General features: G+C 44.3%; 1 protein-coding gene across 1 annotated transcript in view; it reads left to right on the forward strand.

Moving 5' to 3' along the window:
- Positions 1–16,772, forward strand: part of Zswim5 (zinc finger SWIM-type containing 5) — a 110,003-nt gene extending 93,231 nt beyond the window's left edge. Inside the window, exons 7-14 of the mRNA XM_036178276.1 lie at positions 1,801–1,947; positions 2,419–2,556; positions 4,912–5,172; positions 5,559–5,694; positions 6,667–6,824; positions 12,328–12,491; positions 13,174–13,255; positions 13,954–16,772. Of these exons, the coding sequence (XP_036034169.1) occupies positions 1,801–1,947; positions 2,419–2,556; positions 4,912–5,172; positions 5,559–5,694; positions 6,667–6,824; positions 12,328–12,491; positions 13,174–13,255; positions 13,954–14,816 (1,949 nt within the window). The 3' untranslated portion in view covers positions 14,817–16,772. The remainder of the gene's footprint in view (positions 1–1,800; positions 1,948–2,418; positions 2,557–4,911; positions 5,173–5,558; positions 5,695–6,666; positions 6,825–12,327; positions 12,492–13,173; positions 13,256–13,953) is intronic.
- The last annotated feature ends 372 nt before the right edge of the window (positions 16,773–17,144 follow it).

Genomic DNA, 17,144 nt, shown 5'->3' on the forward strand with positions numbered 1-17,144 from the left:
AGGCACACAGTAATAATAAATAACATGGAAAAATTTTTAAGAGGTAGATAATGTTTCAGGAGTAATGCCCAAGGTTGTCCTCAGGACTCCACACATATGAACACATATGTGCACACACATGAGCACACAAATAAAAATAACGCTGTGTCTGAAACCAGCTACCCTGTGCTAGTAAGCAGGATGCAGTCTGTGGTCATCACCAGGCTGCGGTCCTTTTCTCTGTCTCATCTTCCTAGCATCCTTTACAACAAGATAGAACTGCTTCATCTAGTTTAAACTTCCCCAACAGTCGTCTGACTTACAGTCAGTTTGCCTTTAACTTTACTAGAGAATACTTATTCTAAAATACAGCTTAGAAGCCTGGTGTGGTGATACACACCTTATCCTCAGAATCTGGGAGGCAGAGGCAGGTGGATCTCTGTGAGTTCAATGCCAGTATAGTCTATGTAGCAAGTTCTAGACCAGCTGTGGTTACACAGGGAGACTGTTTCCAAAACTCTGGTAATTAAGTAAGTAAAGCAAGCAGGCTAAGGGGTTCATTATAGCACAGAAATAAATGATGTACAGATGGGAGTTGGGAACTACTTCAATGTCCAATTTGATTAACCAGTAGATGAACATAGTCAGTGGAATGACATGTATTTATCTTGAATGTTATACAAGCGTATTTAATGCCATGGAAACGTATTTACAGTATACTATTAAGTTATAAAACAAGGGCTGGAGAGATGGCTCAGAGGTTAAGAGCACTGACTGCTCTTCTAGAGGTCCTAAGTTCAATTCCCAGCATCCATATGATTGCTCATAACCATCTGTAATGAGATCTGATGTCCTCTTCTGGCATGCAGGAATACATGCAAATAGAATACTGTAAACAATAAATAAATAAATCTTTTTTTAAAAGGTACAAAACAATAATTATAACATCCAAAATTTGCTTTAAAAGTTGAAAAATCTGGATAAATATACATGAAATTGTAAAGAGAAGTTATTTTTATTTTGTATTTTGCTTAATTATATCTTTAAATCTTCGGCATTATTTTATTTGTGTGTGTATGTTTATGTTTATACATTCAGATGTGTGGATATGCATGTAAATGACGGAAGTAGACATCAGGTGTCTTCCTTAATCTCTTTCTATCTTATATTTTGATAGAGTCTGTCCCTAAACCTGCTCAGCTAGACTGTCCAGCCAACAAGCCCAGTGATCTTCTTGCTTCCACTTCCTAGTCCCAGTTATTTCTATAATTTTTAATTTTGCCCCTAGTAGAAATGATAAAGTAAAATGAAAGGCTTGTTAGGATCACTCCCCTATTTTAAGAAGTTAATAATGCTGGACATGATGGTGCATGGCTTTAATCCCAGCACTTGGGAAGCAGAGGCAAGTAGATCTCTGTGAGTTCGAGGCCAGCCTGATCTACAGAGTGAGTTACAGTACAGCCAGGGCCACACAGACTCCAGTAAAGAAAAAAGAAAAGAAAACAAAGAAGTTGATGGTTATTGGCATGGTGGCACACTCAGGAGGCAGAAGCCAGCAGATCTCTGTGTTCTACCTTTCTAGGCTATCTCTAGCCACATATATAAATTTTATATTCTTGAAGATAAAAATACAGTCCCTGTTATAAAGCATTGTCAAGTAGAATCTGAGAAACTGGACTGAACACAGACTCCCTTTGTCAGACATGGACTTTCCTGATTTGAACTCAAGCAAAATCTTTTCTTCCTGCCTGGTAGAGCATGTGCCTACAGCCTGTGCTTGAACTTTGAACTCAACAAAATTATTTTCTTCCTGCCTGGTAGAGCATGTGCCTACAGCCTGTGCTCGGGTTGATGCGCTGCGATCTCATGGGTATCCAAAAGAGGCTCTCAGACTCACGGTGGCCATCATTAACACTCTGAGGTTACAGCAGCAGCGGCAGCTAGAGATCTACAAACACCAGAAGAAAGGTATAGTCATTAGGAACCCTCTAACAGTTTGGGGTCTGAGGTAATAAGGATCCTCAGGAGATAAGAAGACCCAGAATCTAATTTTCATTCAGAACCGTGGGCTTGAGGATTTGAAGTAATTCTACCTGCTGAGTGGGTATGCTATTCCTGTGAATCTCAGCTTTGTTGTTTGTAAAATAGGAACAATGGTGTCTGCCTTTCACAGGGCAGGTGGAAGATCCATTAAGACCCTGAGAAGATGTGTTTGAAACTGTAAAGCTATCTCCATATATGCACTGCCAGCAGACAGTCTGCATTAGAGCTGGCTAGTGAGCTTATGATCAGGCCAGTCTAACAAAGAATGATACTAAGGGGAGCTTTGCTTTGACTTTCCCGGCAAGGCCTGAATCATACTGATTAGGAAACCAAATCAGAAGAAAAGCACAGTTCCCATCTCTATCTGTCTAAAACGTGGAACCTGCTGATTTCTAGAATTGTTGCAGAGAGGAACCACAACAATCACGAACCTGGAAGGCTGGGTGGGCCATCCCCTGGATCCCATTGGCTGCCTGTTTCTCACTTTGACCGAGGCCTGCCGCCTGAATGATGACAGCTACATGGAAATGTCAGGTACGGGGTCAGCCTGAGACAAGCCAGGACTGCCCATGGCAGCTCTCTCTCTGTTTAACCCTGCGGTCTGGTCATGCATGTCCTGCTTTCCTGCTTTACCTTACTAGCTTCTTTGGGGAATAAGAAGGGTTAGAGGAATTTCAGGAGTCAGAGGCTAAAAAGTTCAGAGCAGTCCTGAAATGGGATAGACCATCCAGCAAGAGTGTGTGTATCAAGCTGTTCATGGCACTGCCCACCTGTAGCCACAGCTACTTAGGAGGCTAACACCAGAAGATCATTTGAGCCTAGAGTTTCAGAGGTAGCCTGGACCATCTCATTAAAAAAAAAAAAAAAAAAAAAAAAATCCCAGATATAATGGATCAGACCACTGAAGCAAGAGGATTGCAACAGAAAAGGCCAACCTGGACCCCACCTCTGTTGAGAGAATTAGATAGGACTGAGTGTGATGATGCACATCTTTAATCCCAGCACTCAAGAAGCAAAGGCAGGAGGCTCTCTATGACTTTGAGGCTAAAGCTGTCTACACATAGCCAGCAAGGGTACCTAGTGAGATGCTGTCTCAAAAGCAAACAAATAAAAAAATTAGACAAGACACATAGAATGTAGTGTGGAAGATCGTTGGACTGTATCACAAGTAAAGTGGTACACTCTGAAAGGGAGAGTGGATAGTGGCTAACGGGGCCATTGTACAGCAGAACACCCTCAGAGAGTGACCAATGACTAAAGAGGCCTGCAGTTTTAAGTAGGCTTTATACCACTTCTAAAACTGCTGTAACAGACATCTTCTTGAGGGTACCTTCCTATCCGGTGTTAAAGAAGGCAATGATAACTCCTTAATCTTTGCCAGAAAGACTACAGCTAAATAGTAATTTTTCTCCTGCAAAATAAAATGTCATTTCCCTACCCAGGGCCAGAGATCAGACCCAGATCACCCCCTCCTACCTTCGATTTCTTCGTTTCTTTTTAAAGAGGCATCAGATGCCTCTGAAGCTGGAGTGCAAGTGGTTGTGAGCCGCTGGACAGGGTGCTGGCGTCTGAAGCCGCCTCCTCGGGAAGAGCAGTAAAAGTGCTTAACTGCTGGGCCATCTCTCCAGCCACAGATCCAGTTCTTTTGACTAGTAATCAAAATCCTGAAGTTTCACATTTTATAGCTGCTGATTATGAAGGACTCAGTTCCCAGTGACCTTTAAGCCTGCTAACATCTAACTAGCTACCTAGAAATACTCTCTGATTTTCTTTTAACACTCTCTCTCATAGTAGCTTTGTATCAGTTTTCCAAATGTGGAGAATAGTCCAACTCTACCACAATAGCTAGGCTAGATACACAATTGCTTCTTCTTTCCTTTGTGCTATCACTATGTTTAATTTTTGCATTTACTTTAGTATTAGTCCACTGTGTTACAGTGTCTACAAATATCTCTTACCACAGCTATCAGCTGCTTGCAAGGAGAAATTATGACTGATCTTCGTGTGATCCTAGCTACTTACTTGTCTTCCAAAGCTACTTAATAGAAAAAGGGGGGAAAAAGAAATCAGGATCTTTTTTGTTTATTTGTTTTGTTTTTGAGATTATAATTCTATCATTTCTCCCTTCCCTTTCTTCCCTCCAAACTCTCCCATATACTCCTTTTTATTCCCCCATGCTGGTTTTGAACTCATACACCACAGTATCCTGAGAAGCTAAAACTACAGGCATATGCCATCATACCCAACTAAGATGCTGGCTCTTAAACCAATGCTTGCTTCCTGAAATTCTGAGTGGAGCATATAAAATCATAATAAAGAAGATGCAGGTGTTACCAAAGTAAAAGTTAAAACTAGATGGAGTCAGGTGTGTCTCTGGGTAGAGATGTAAGAGTTAACCCAAGCCAAATTAGGGAAGGCCCTGATTGTCTGATCTCCTGCATAGGGAGTCCACATCTTTAGTCGCCTTCCTCTACACAACGACATTTATAGCTGGAAAACCTGAAGTTGTACGTGGTTCGTTTACCGCTTGCATACAGTACTCTTCTGATGTCAGGCCCTAGAGAAACATAGAACAGTGAAAGGGTCTCACTCCTTTAAGGTGCTCACACTGAGGTAACAGAAACAGACACAAAAACAATTATGAGATTATATAATGCACTGGCAAAAGATAAGACTTTATGCTTCCCTTACTGGTAGCCAATTTGTGTGTTGTGTAGGAATCTTCATAATTCTTGCAATCTTTTTTCAGTGTATTTTTCTTACTGCCTTGAGGTTCTGAATTAGCTTTGTGATAAATATTAGGCAACTGATACCCCAAAGTGGGACAGGCAGAGGCACAGAAGAACCATTAGACCTGGCCTAAGAACCCAGTATCCCTATTGTCCTCAGATATGAATGAAAGCAGACTACCTGTGTACCAGCACGTACCTGTGGCTTCAGGCTGCCCAAACAGCAATGAGTCGTACCTGTCATTGGCCCTGGAAGTTGCTCTGATGGGCATGGGTCAACAAAGGGTAATGCCTGAAGGCCTCTATGCCCAGGACAAGGTGTGCCGTAATGAGGAACAACTCCTAAGCCAACTCCAAGAACTGCAGCTGGATGACGAGCTAGTACAGACATTGCGGAAACAGTGCATCTTGCTGCTGGAAGGTAAGAAAAAGGGGGCTACAGTAACAAAATCTTTGGCTGTGACCCTGGGCCCCCTTTTCTCACATAGCACAGTCATACAAATATTATGACATTAAAGAGTAATGAAGGTTCCTTTGTTTAGCAAACAAACTCAGATAGGTCCCTGAGCTCCTGAGTCTAGGCTGTACTAAGCATACAAAAATAAATAAATAAACTGACTGCTAATGGCGCACACCTTTAATTCCAGCACTCAGGAGGCAGAAGCAGGTGTACCTGAGTCTGAGGCCAGCCTGGTCTACAGAGTGAGTTCCAGGAGAGCCAGGGCTACACAGAGAAACTCTGTCTTGAAAAACAAGAAATAAATAAACAAATAAATAATAGTTGGCTGGCTCATCTTCTTCCTTCAGGAGGCCCCTTCAGCGGTCTAGGAGAAGTTGTCCACCGGGAGAGTGTTCCTATGCATACCTTTGCCAAGTATTTGTTCTCAGCTCTGCTGCCTCACGATCCAGACCTGTCCTATAAGTTAGCCTTACGAGCCATGAGGTGGGTAGCCCATGTCCAGTCTGTTTGTCTCCACCAAGGCAGAAGTCTTCAGTGCTCTCTCTCTTTCCTCATCCTACTCCCTTCCCCTCTGTCTGTTCCCCGACACCAAGCCTCCCTTACAGCAGGGTAGGTATTTCCCTAGGATTTAGGATCTGGGATTCTTTATTAATGAAATACTTGCCCGCCTTCACCATACTCATGATAGGTTGTCTGAACAGGCCCCTGAGGTATAATAGGAATGACGCCTCCCCGTTTGGGAGCCACTTGGGCAACCTGAGAAGTGATTTATATCCTTCCGTGACTCCATTCAGTCATGAGTCCAGGTACAGATCTCCAGAGGAGTGTGAGAGAAGCAGAGAAAAATATGTATACCCCAAGACCAGAAACAATGCTCTATGAGAATCTTGTTTTCAAGTTAAAATAGGGTCCTTGGTTTACGAGTATAAATCTCTGAAATGTAGCAGACCACACAGAGGAAGAACTTTAGTTAGGCTATAAGACTGAGAGAACTCCTTAGCTGAAAAGAAATTCTCTGGTATGTGTTTCTTTTTTTTTTTTTAATAGTTTTTTTTTTCATTTTAATTTTTATGTGCATTGAATCCCCTAGAATTAGAGTTACTTATAGTTGTGAGCTGCCATATGGGTGCTGGGAATTGAACCTGGGTCCTTTGGAAGAACAGCCAGTGTTCTTAACTGCTATGCCATCTCTCCAGCCCCCTGGTATGTGTTACTTATGTTCTTCAAGATAATCCTATGCACTCTAGGTGCCAGTCAAATCTCTTATAGTGGGACCTATTCAGCTTGAACTTTCCAAGTGCCCAGGCACCTATCTGATAGATGCTGTAGGTGTAAAACCCTTCAAAGCTCTCAGCCTGACCAATTCCTCCCCAGCAAAAAGCAAGCTTCCCTAAAGGGGCTATTCACAATGGCCAGAACCTAAATGAAGCTGATGGTGCTTCCTGGGTCTTCTAGGTTACCTGTTCTAGAAAACTCATCTTCTGCAGGCGACGCTTCCCACTCTCATCACATGGTGTCTGTGGTGCCCAGCCGTTACCCTCGCTGGTTCACACTTGGACATTTGGAATCACAGCAGTGTGAACTGGCCTCTACCATGCTGACTGCTGCCAAAGGTAAGTACAGGTAGACATTAGACTCCAGCATCCCCTTTGTGCCTACCCACTCAGTCTTCTGGAAAAGAGAAGCCTTGTGTTCTGTGTCAACAAGAGCAGTGCAGATCCTCATGCTGACTACTCATTAGAAAGGACACCAGAGGGCTGGAGAGATGGCTCAGTGGTTAAGAGTGCTGACTGCTCTTCCAGAGGTCCTGAGTTCAATTCTCAGCAACCACATGGTGGCTCACAACCATCTGGTGCCCTATTCTGGCATGCAGGCATATATGCAGGCAGAACACTGTATGTGTATATAAATAAATCAATCTTGAAAAAAAAAAGATAGAAAGAGCACCTGGGTTCAGAGTAGAATTTTGCCCTCATGAAACCCTGAATATATAGAATCAAATGACTTTTAAATTTTTTAAATTTTTTTCATATTATGTGTCTGTTGTGTACATGAGTACCAGAAGGTTCTGATCTCAGAGCTGGAGTTATAGGTGGTTGTAAGCCCCCTGACATGGGTATTTGGGAACTGAACTCAGGTCTCCTGCAAGAACAATATGCTATGCTCTCTTAACCAAAACCCATTTCTCCAGCACCATAATCAAATGACTTTTGTTTGTTTATTATTATTTTATTTGTTTGGGTTTTTTCTTTCTTTTTTTTTTAAGATTTATTTATTTACTATGTATACAAAAGAGGGCACCAGATTTCATTACAGATGGTTGTGAGCCACCATGTGGTTGCTGGGAATTGAACTCAGGATCTCTGGAAGAGCAGTCAGTGCTCTTAACCTCTGAGCCATCTCTCCAGCCCTGTTTGTTTGTTTTTTACAAGACAGGGTTTCTCTGTGTAGCCCTGGCTGTCCTGGAACTCACTCTGTAGACCAGGCTGGCCTTGAACTCACAGAGATCTAATTGCTACTGCTTCCCTAATGCTAGGATTAAAGGCGTGTGCCACCATCACCCGGCATATTTTTGTTTTTTCAAAACAATTCTCTCTAATAGCCCTGGCTGTCCTTGAACTCACTACGTAGACCAGGCTGGTCTCAAACTCACAGATATCTACCTGTCTCTACTCCCCAAATGCTAAGATTAAAGGTGTGTACCACCATGCCTGGCTTTAGAATCAAGTGATTTTTTTTAAATTTACTTATTATTTATACAAAGTTCTGCCTGTATGTATGCCTATAGGCCAGAAGAGGGCACTGATCTCATTATAGATGGTTGTGAGCCACCATGTGGAGGCTCTAGAAGAACAGACAGCATCCTTAACCTCTGAGCCATCTCTTCAGCTCCTCTGGGCCATCTCTCCAGCCCCTCAAGTGATTTTTAAGTTAACTTTTTTGGTTGTTTGTTTGTTTCTCGAGACAGGGTTTCTCTGTGTACTTTTGGTGCCTGTCCTGGATCTCGCTCTGTAAACCAGGCTGGCCTCGAACTCACAGAGATCTGCCTGCCTCTGCCTCCGAGTGCTGGGCTTAAAGGCGTACATCACCACCGCCCGGCCTTAAGTTAACTTCTAAATGTACTCTTCCAGCTAATAAAGTCTGTTTTTTCCAATGTCAGTTTCAAAATCTATAAAATGGAGATCACTGTCATAATCTCTCAGCTCCAGGACCATTGGAAGATATAATGAAGACTAAGATCGAACTATAAATCTCCACACAGAGTCAGATCCACTTGGTCTAAAGGTAGAGTCCAGAATGACTGACCCCCTGTAAGCTGATATAGTCATGCTAGCTCTGCGGGTTAGTCCCAAAGAGGAGAGAAGAGAAGCTCTAGACAAGGAGCTGTGACCACACACCAGCCTCCGTGTACCTGAGGGCTTTCTACCTTGAAACTGGGCATTTATTCTAACGTGTATTTTTTTTTTATTTTTAATTTAAAATATCTTTGGTGGGAATGCCTTTGGAGGCTAGAATAGGCATCAGATCCCAGGAAGCTGTCAATACAAGCTTTGCAAGGTGCCTAATATGAGCGCTGGCATGCAGACTTGTGTCCTCAAGCTACAGCGGCAAGTGCTCTTAACTGACAAGCCATCTCTCCAGGCCCGTGAACTTTCCCTCTATGGATGTTTTGGAAGATAAACTCAGAGAAATGATGGATCTGCAGCATGGAAGTTTGTTTCTCCAGCCATCTAAAGTTGTAGCCAAATAAGATTTACTTTGTGACTATCAATTTAATGTTGTGGTGGTAACTGCATAACTCTGTCAGCAAGACAGGGAGAGCTGTCCCAGTGTGGCACAGAAAGTGTTAATATCTTCAAGGTCAAAGTCCCTCAGATCAAGGACAGTCTTGATTGTATAATTGCGTTTCCAGCCCAGTGTACATTCTTACATATATCACCTAGACACTAGGTGAATTACTCGAGTACTATGTGATTGGAAGTAGGTATTACTTGGATTCTGCTCAATATCATTTTATTCTGGCTTTAAAAAAAAAAAACCCTGATACTCATCTCAAGTATCTGCCATGGATGGATTTTGGGAGAACCTGGCAAACTCAAGTGTAGTTATGTGAAGGGAATGTCGCAGGTTTTCTCTCCAGGAATTGAGTCCCAAATAGACTATAATGAGAATCAGGAGGAAATCAGGATTCAGAGTGGTTGAAAATGCCCATGAGGTTACTAGCATCTGGGCTCTTGGATTAAAAATTACTGACCTCGTTGGATCTAGAAGGGGAAAAAAAATCTATCCAGAACTCCTTGGTGCCAGTAGTGGTAACGGATTTATAGTATTGAAAATGAGTCTTTCTTCCATGCTTGGAAGTTAACCAGCATTATCAACAACAACCACAAGCTGAAGGATGATGGGTTGCACTGCCTACGAAGAGTGCAGACCCTGTGTGAAGCAGCCACAGGGACCTTAAAAAAACGACCGCTGTGCTCTGGGCTGTGTCAGAATGTAAGCCTGCAATGTGGTTAATCCTGAGCCTTAATTTTCATCCAAAGCCATAGGTCACAGTTCTTTGTTTTTGTTTTTGTCTGAGCCCTGGCTGTCCTGGAACTCGCTCTGTAGCCCAGGCTGGCCTGAAACTCACAGAGATCCTCTTGCCTCTACCTCCCAACTGCTGAGATTAAGATGTGTGCCACGACAACTGGCATTCACAGTTCACTTCTTAATCTGTTATGTGAGCTCAGTAATCAAAGTATAGCCTTAGTTCAATGTTTTAAATAGCGCTTAAACAAAGTTTACTGTAGAAATAGTAAATGAAAAAATAAGCCATATACAGAGAAAGTAAAAAAAAAAAAATACTTATATGTCATGCCCAGTGGTGGCACCCACCTTTAATCCTAGCACTTGGGAGGTAGAAACAGGTGGATCTCTGTGAGTTTAAGGCCAGTCTAGTCTACAGCGTGAGTTCCAGGACAGCCAGGGCTACTCAGAGAAATCCTGTCTCAAAAATCCTAAAAGGAAAAAAAAAAAAAAAGACTTATATCCCAAATATACAAAGAATTCTTTTTTGTTTGTTTATTTCTGTTTTTGTTTTTCAAGACAGAATTTCTGTGTGTAACAGCCATGGTTTTCCTGGAACTCACTCTATAGACCAGGCCGGCCTCAAACTCACAAAGACCCGCCTGTCTCTGTCTCCCAAGTGCTGGGATTAAAGGTGTGCACTGTCACCATCTGACACAGAGAACTCTTAAACTCATCAGGAAGCTGGTGATATAACCTAGTTTGTAGAGTACGTGCGTGAAGCCCTGGGTTTGATCCCCAGCACTGCACAAACCAGGTATAGCAGTGCACTTCTGTAATCACAGCACACATAGAGGTGGAGGAAAGAGGATCCGGAGTTCAAGGTCAGACTCTGCTACGTAAGTTCAAGACCAACCTGAAATACATGAGACTCTGTCTCAAAAGAAAAAAAAATTGACAGTCCAATTTAAAAACGGACTAAAGCCAGGAGTAGTGGCATGCACCTTTAATCGCAGCACTTAGGAAGCAGAGGCAGGTGGATGTCTGAGTTTGAGCCAGCCTGGTCTACAGAGTGAGTTCTGCAACAGCCAGAACTACATAGTGAGACCCTGTCTCAAAATTAATATAAATAAAATAAATAAAAACTGACTAAAGATCTGAAAAGACATCTTATCAAAGAAGATCTACAGATAGCAAACCGGCATATGAAATGATATTCAGGGTCATGTATCATAGGAAAATGTAAATTTAGTCAATGAGATACACTGTTAGAACAGCTACAGACCAACATGTTGGCAACAGTGTGGAACAACAGAAACCCACTGCTTAGGGAATGTAAAATAGCACAGCCACTTTGGAAGAGATTTGGCAGGGTTTTGGTTTTTGGTTTTGTTTTGTTTTGTTTTTTTGCCGGAGCTGAGGACCGAACCCAGGGCCTTGTGCTTGCTAGGCAAGCACTCTACCACTGAGCTAAATCTCCAACTGGTTTTTTTTTTGTTTGTTTTTTTTTTTTAACAAAGCTAAAATGTAGTCTTAACATAGGTTCCAGCGGTTATGTTCCTAGTCAAAAACATATACATACCAAAACCTGCACAGGAACATTTATATATATCTATTCATCCTTGCCCCAAAGCAACCACAATGTTCTTCAGAAGGTTTGAAAACATAAACAAATTGTGATATATCCATACAATGGAATGTTATCTAGCAATAAAACAAAATAAACCTCACATACAGAAACTTCAGTTGTATATTCCATATTGCAAGAAGTTCAGTCTGGCCGGGTGGTAGTGACACATGCCTTTAAGCCCAGCAGTCGGGGGTGGGAGGGGTGGGCAGAGGCAGGCGGATCTCTATGAGTTCGAGGCCAGCCTGGGCTACAGAGTGAGATCCAGGAAAGGCGTAAAGCTACACAGAGAAACCCTGTCTCAGGGGGGAAAAAAAAGTTCAATCTGAAAATGCTACATACTGTGTGATTCCAACTCTATGACATTATAGTTACCAGGGTCCAGGACATATGGGGAAAGATTTGATGAGCATAGGAGTTTTTAGGGCAGTGAAAGTAATCGGTATGACATTGTAATTATGTACTCATGTGAACTGTGTAACACAGAGACAATGTACTTTAGAGTATAGACGTCAGTTAATATTTCAGTTGGGTCACCAAATATTATATGGGAGAAGTGATGGCTCATAAAAGAGCACTGGCTGCTCTTCCAGAGGACCTGGGTTCAATTCCCAGCACCCACATGGGAGCTCACAATTTCCTGTAACTCCAGTTGCAAGGAACTGGAGGCCCCCTTCTGACCTCTGTGGGTACCAGGAACACACACAGTACACAGATCTATATATGCAGGTAAAACACCAATATACACAAAATAAAATAACTTTTAGAAAAATGATGGGCAAGGTGAATTCATATGGGTGTCTAGGAACAGAAAGATCCACCCGAGTTTAGAAGAGGCATTGACCAACCAGAAGAGACGGTAGCATTCAGAAGCACTGAGTAAATTAGCATAATTGAACGAGAGTCTGTTATGAACAACTTACTAGGGAAACTCTAGGAAAACTCTCAAATGAGCCCTGCCCCCCTTCCAATCACTCTAGGGGACGCTCTGAGGCTACGAACTATTCTAGAAGCAATACAGAAACACATCCATTCTTCCTCCCTCATCTTCAAACTGGCTCAAGATGCCTTCAAGATTGCTACTCCCACGGACAGCAGCGCAGACAGCACTCTGCTCAACGTGGCCCTGGAGCTGGGGTTACAGGTATGGGTATGAGACCACTGTGCCCGCTTTAGGTTTCCAGCCTAGTGACAATTGGCAGAAGATATTCCAAGGGGACTGAACAGAGCCATGTCTTGTTCTTTCTGTCCTCTACAATACAAGTTCTAGGGTAGACAGAAGGTAAGGATTCCGTAAAATTTGCCTCCATTTTAAAGTTAAGGTCAGAAGTAAAATAGCTGTAGGCATATAGGGTCCCCATTTTCTCTACCTCTCCCTTCCTCCAAGTCAGTCAAGGTATGATAAGAGTGTTATCTGTTGTTAGTCATGAGAGAAGCCTCATGTCTAGTGAGTGGAGTGGGGAGAAAGTAAACCTACCTGTACACACAGAGAAAAGACCACTGTTTAAATAATGAAAAATATTTGTTATTGGGCTGGGAATGTATCTCATTTGATAGTGCTTACCTTCATGCAACAAGATCCTAGGTTCGACCCCTAATAATTGCATAAACTGGGCATGGTGGGATACATCTTTAAGGTCAGTGCTGGGGAGGTAGAGACAGATGGTTAGAAGTTCAAGGTCATGTAGAGTAGAAGGCCAGCCTGGACCACATGAGACCCTGTCTCAGGCAAACAAAAAATGCCCTTTGCAAGAAAGAATGAAGTGGAAGGGAGGAGAGGCCCCCAGTTGTCAGGCATGGCTCCTGGAAATGCCTCTCGTGTCTAGGTAATGCGGATGACCTTGTCTACCCTTAACTGGAGGCGCCGAGAGATGGTCCGATGGTTGGTTACTTGTGCTACAGAAGTGGGTGAGTCTCCCGCCTCCCTCTTCCTCCTGGGGAGTTTGTAGGCCCAACTTTTGGGACAGGAGAGTGAATCCTTAGAGCTGTCACATTTCTATTCCTGGCAGCCTAAGAAAGGATGTGCTGCTAGAGGAAGATGGTCTCAGTTCAGCCAGCCTGAGCCCTCATTGCTCGAACCATATCCTGATGCCAGCAGCACTTTGACCCTCTGTGATTAGAGAAATGTCTGAGAGTACACTTTCAGCCACCAGGCCCCATGTGCTCCCTTGGGAGGGAGTGGGCCCAGTGGTTTGGTCCCAGTCTCTGTCTATGCTTCTGGAAAACCACAGACAATTTGGAGGCTTGAGACCCATTCTAGAACCCAAAGCCCCAGCACAAGGCTCTCCCCAGATGCCCTATTTCAGCTTCAACCCCAGAGAAGCCTAGGGCCCTGCCTTGAGGCAGGCAAACCAGGGACTCTGTAGCTTCATTGTTATGAAGGGCTGAGAGTGCAGCAGAGACCTTTAGCTCTCTGACCTAGGAAGGAAGAGATGGGGAGAGACCCTAGACAGGGTCTGGCCATCTGGGATGCTCCCCTTGCCCTGGTTTGCCTCAGATGCTCTCAAGGCTGCTGAGGAAGAGGGAGTTCAGACCCCAAATGGTAATCTGGGCAGACTTGGATTGATACTGAGTAGCCACCGCTGAGCTCAGGCTCTCCTTGGCAGGTGTTCGGGCCCTGGTGAGCATCTTGCAGAGCTGGTACACACTCTTCACCCCCACTGAGGCTACAAGTATTGTGGCTGCCACAGCTGTATCCCACACCACTATCCTGCGCCTCAGTCTTGACTACCCACAGCGGGAGGAACTGGCTAGCTGTGCTCGCACACTGGCCCTGCAGTGTGCTATGAAGGATCCGCAGAGCTGTGCCTTGTCAGCTCTTACACTCTGTGAGAAAGACCACATTGCCTTTGAGGCAGCCTACCAGATTGCCATTGATGCTGCTGCTGGTGGCATGACTCACTCACAGCTGTTCACTATTGCCCGCTACATGGAGCTCCGTGGCTACCCGCTGCGTGCCTTCAAGCTGGCCTCACTGGCCATGAGCCATCTTAACCTGGCCTACAACCAGGACACCCATCCAGCCATCAACGATGTGCTCTGGGCTTGTGCCCTTAGCCACTCTCTGGGCAAGAATGAACTGGCAGCTCTCATCCCCCTGGTGGTGAAGAGTGTGCACTGTGCCACAGTGCTTTCCGATATCCTGCGTAGGTGCACTGTGACTGCACCAGGCTTGGCAGGTATCCCAGGCCGCCGCAGCTCTGGAAAGCTCATGTCAACGGACAAAGCTCCACTGCGCCAGCTACTGGATGCCACCATCAATGCCTACATCAACACCACACACTCCCGTCTGACACACATCAGTCCCCGCCATTATGGAGAGTTTATTGAGTTTCTGAGCAAGGCTCGAGAGACCTTCCTGCTGCCCCAGGACGGTCACTTGCAATTTGCCCAATTCATTGACAACCTCAAACAGATTTACAAAGGCAAGAAGAAGCTGATGCTGCTGGTTCGGGAGCGCTTTGGCTGAGGAAATGGATAGCTTGCTGCCAGGGCAGCCTAGGCTCCCAGATCAGGACATGGACTCTGAAACATCTGTCTACCCTGAGAGGACTCTGAGCACTTGTGGCTGAGCCAAAAGCACCACAGACCTAAGGATGGGGAGAGTCCGACTTGAACCAGTATTCCTGCCTTGGCAAGCTTGTCACTCCAGCCCCACTGTTCCTGGAGGAGCTGGGCCCTGCAGACCGATCAGATGTCCCCACAACATGTCACCTCACGCCCCTCTATCCTGCGTGTCCTGGCCATTGGCCCCTCTCCCTTGGCAAACACAGAACACTGTCCGTCTCAGGGATTGCTTAACCAGAGAAACAGAAGCATTTATGGTACTGTAAATACTATAGTCTATGTGTTGTCAAGCATTGTAAAGCTGTAACTATTTATAATTCTGACTGATTCAGTGAGCACTTAAAATAGCTGTGGGTGGGAGGATAGGCTTGTTTTCTGAGGAGACTCGCAACCATTTCTCAGGTTTCCCATACAGAGTATATGCTGTTGGCAGTGGAGACGTGGGGGCAGCAGGGAGGAAAATGGACAGTTAAAAATCCAAGTCTTGTCTGTGCGGAAACTGTGGCCTGCAGATAGGACAACTTAGACTAATGGTCATTGAGAGCAGAGGTCAAGCCTGGGCTTAGACATTTGTCTCACAAAGCTGTGACAAGAGTGAAGCTCCTGCTCTGCCTCACACACTCCAGGAGCCTGAGGAACACCTGAATAACAAGTGCAGGGAGAAGATGAAGGTCTAGGAAGCCACTGAGCGAATACAACACATCTGCTCTGGTCACCTTTCTGTTAGAATCTGTTCTCATCTCCAGTGTGTACGTGTGTTATCTGTATGGATAAGAACATGTGTCTGTGTACAGTTACACATGTGCATGCCTGTGTCGGTTCTGTGTGTGTAAGTTACATGACATGTGCTGGACTGTGGGTTTGTTTGCTGTTCCATTTGTGTCTATATGATAATGCATAGCTAAGTGTTAAGTGTACTCATGTCTACATATTTAGTGTATAGGTGTATCTAGGCACACACAGGTAGTACCTGTGTATAAAGATGTTTGTGTCTGACTGTATGCCTGCTGACCATGATGTCTTTATGTGAGTGGTCTCTACATGTAGTCTGCCAGTGTCTTCATGAGTGTGCCTTCTCTCTGCCAGTTCTCTCTTGCCCATTCCTTAGTCTGTTGCTAGCTAAACACCGTTACCCATCTCTGTGCCTCCTCTATTTAACCTTCTTTCAGCAAACACGTTTCTAAGCACTAGTGTCCCTCTGCACTAAGATTGGCCACTTTCACTCCACGGTTCTTCTCTTACACAAACGTGTTTTCTTCCTCTGACTCTACCTCAACCTTCCTCTGCCTGCTTTCATCGTGGTCCCACTGGTAGCTGATTTGGAGGCTGAGGCTGGTGTTCCTTTAGTGTTGCCCTTCCTGACGTCTAGTTCTAGTGGGTGACCCCCATCAGCCCATGTTGACCTCCACAGTGTATCACATTCCTATACTTCATGACCCCTGTGCTTAGCCTGAAATGACAGGAGGTAGCAAGGGCATTCAGAAGAATCAGTTGAATACAGGTGTCTTGAGTGTTTACTGTTTTGTGTCTTAGTTCCCTAGTTGGGTGGGGTTTGATAGGGAAGGGGTGGTGTAGCTAGAATATGAACTAAGGACCTTTCTGTCTGACTTTATTTTTCTTTGGAAAACTACTTGTCATCTTTTTTATTCCAAACTGACCAGTAAGTTGTATTTGCTGTTCGTGGCTACTAATGTGTTACTGTCCAGCCAAGGGCCCCTACACTGTCTCAGCCCAATGGGTTGGCAAAAAAGGGAAAAGCCACTCCCATTTCTGTATCATGATTGCCCTTTTTTAGCAAGTATGTGAACTCAGTGCTTTTCTATGAATAAATCATGGATCACAGAAAAGATCATTTTTCTAAAAGCAGAAATTGTGTTCTATCAGTAAATGAGGCCCTTCTCTCCTTTGATGGGATAGGGATCTGGTTGGGCCTAGAGATATACAATAATGGACAGATGAAAAATTCATTACATCACACCCATCTCTATAGTTCTGACCTCAGAACCTTGTCCTAGGAATGAAACAGTCATGTCCTACGGTCACATGATAAGCAGGATTCCAGGGTTCTGAGAAAATCAGTGGGCGTGCTCAGAAAATAATGCACAGTAAGCTGAAGTGCCAGCGGCTCCTTTGACTTCAGAGACCTTCAGCTTTGGTGATGGAGCAGCCTAAGGCGCCAGTCCTGAGCAACTTAGCTCTGGATCTTACTCTCCCTCCTGTGGCATCAAAG

Source organism: Onychomys torridus, chromosome 2, assembly GCF_903995425.1.
Source record: "Onychomys torridus chromosome 2, mOncTor1.1, whole genome shotgun sequence".
Lineage (NCBI taxonomy): Eukaryota > Metazoa > Chordata > Mammalia > Rodentia > Cricetidae > Onychomys > Onychomys torridus.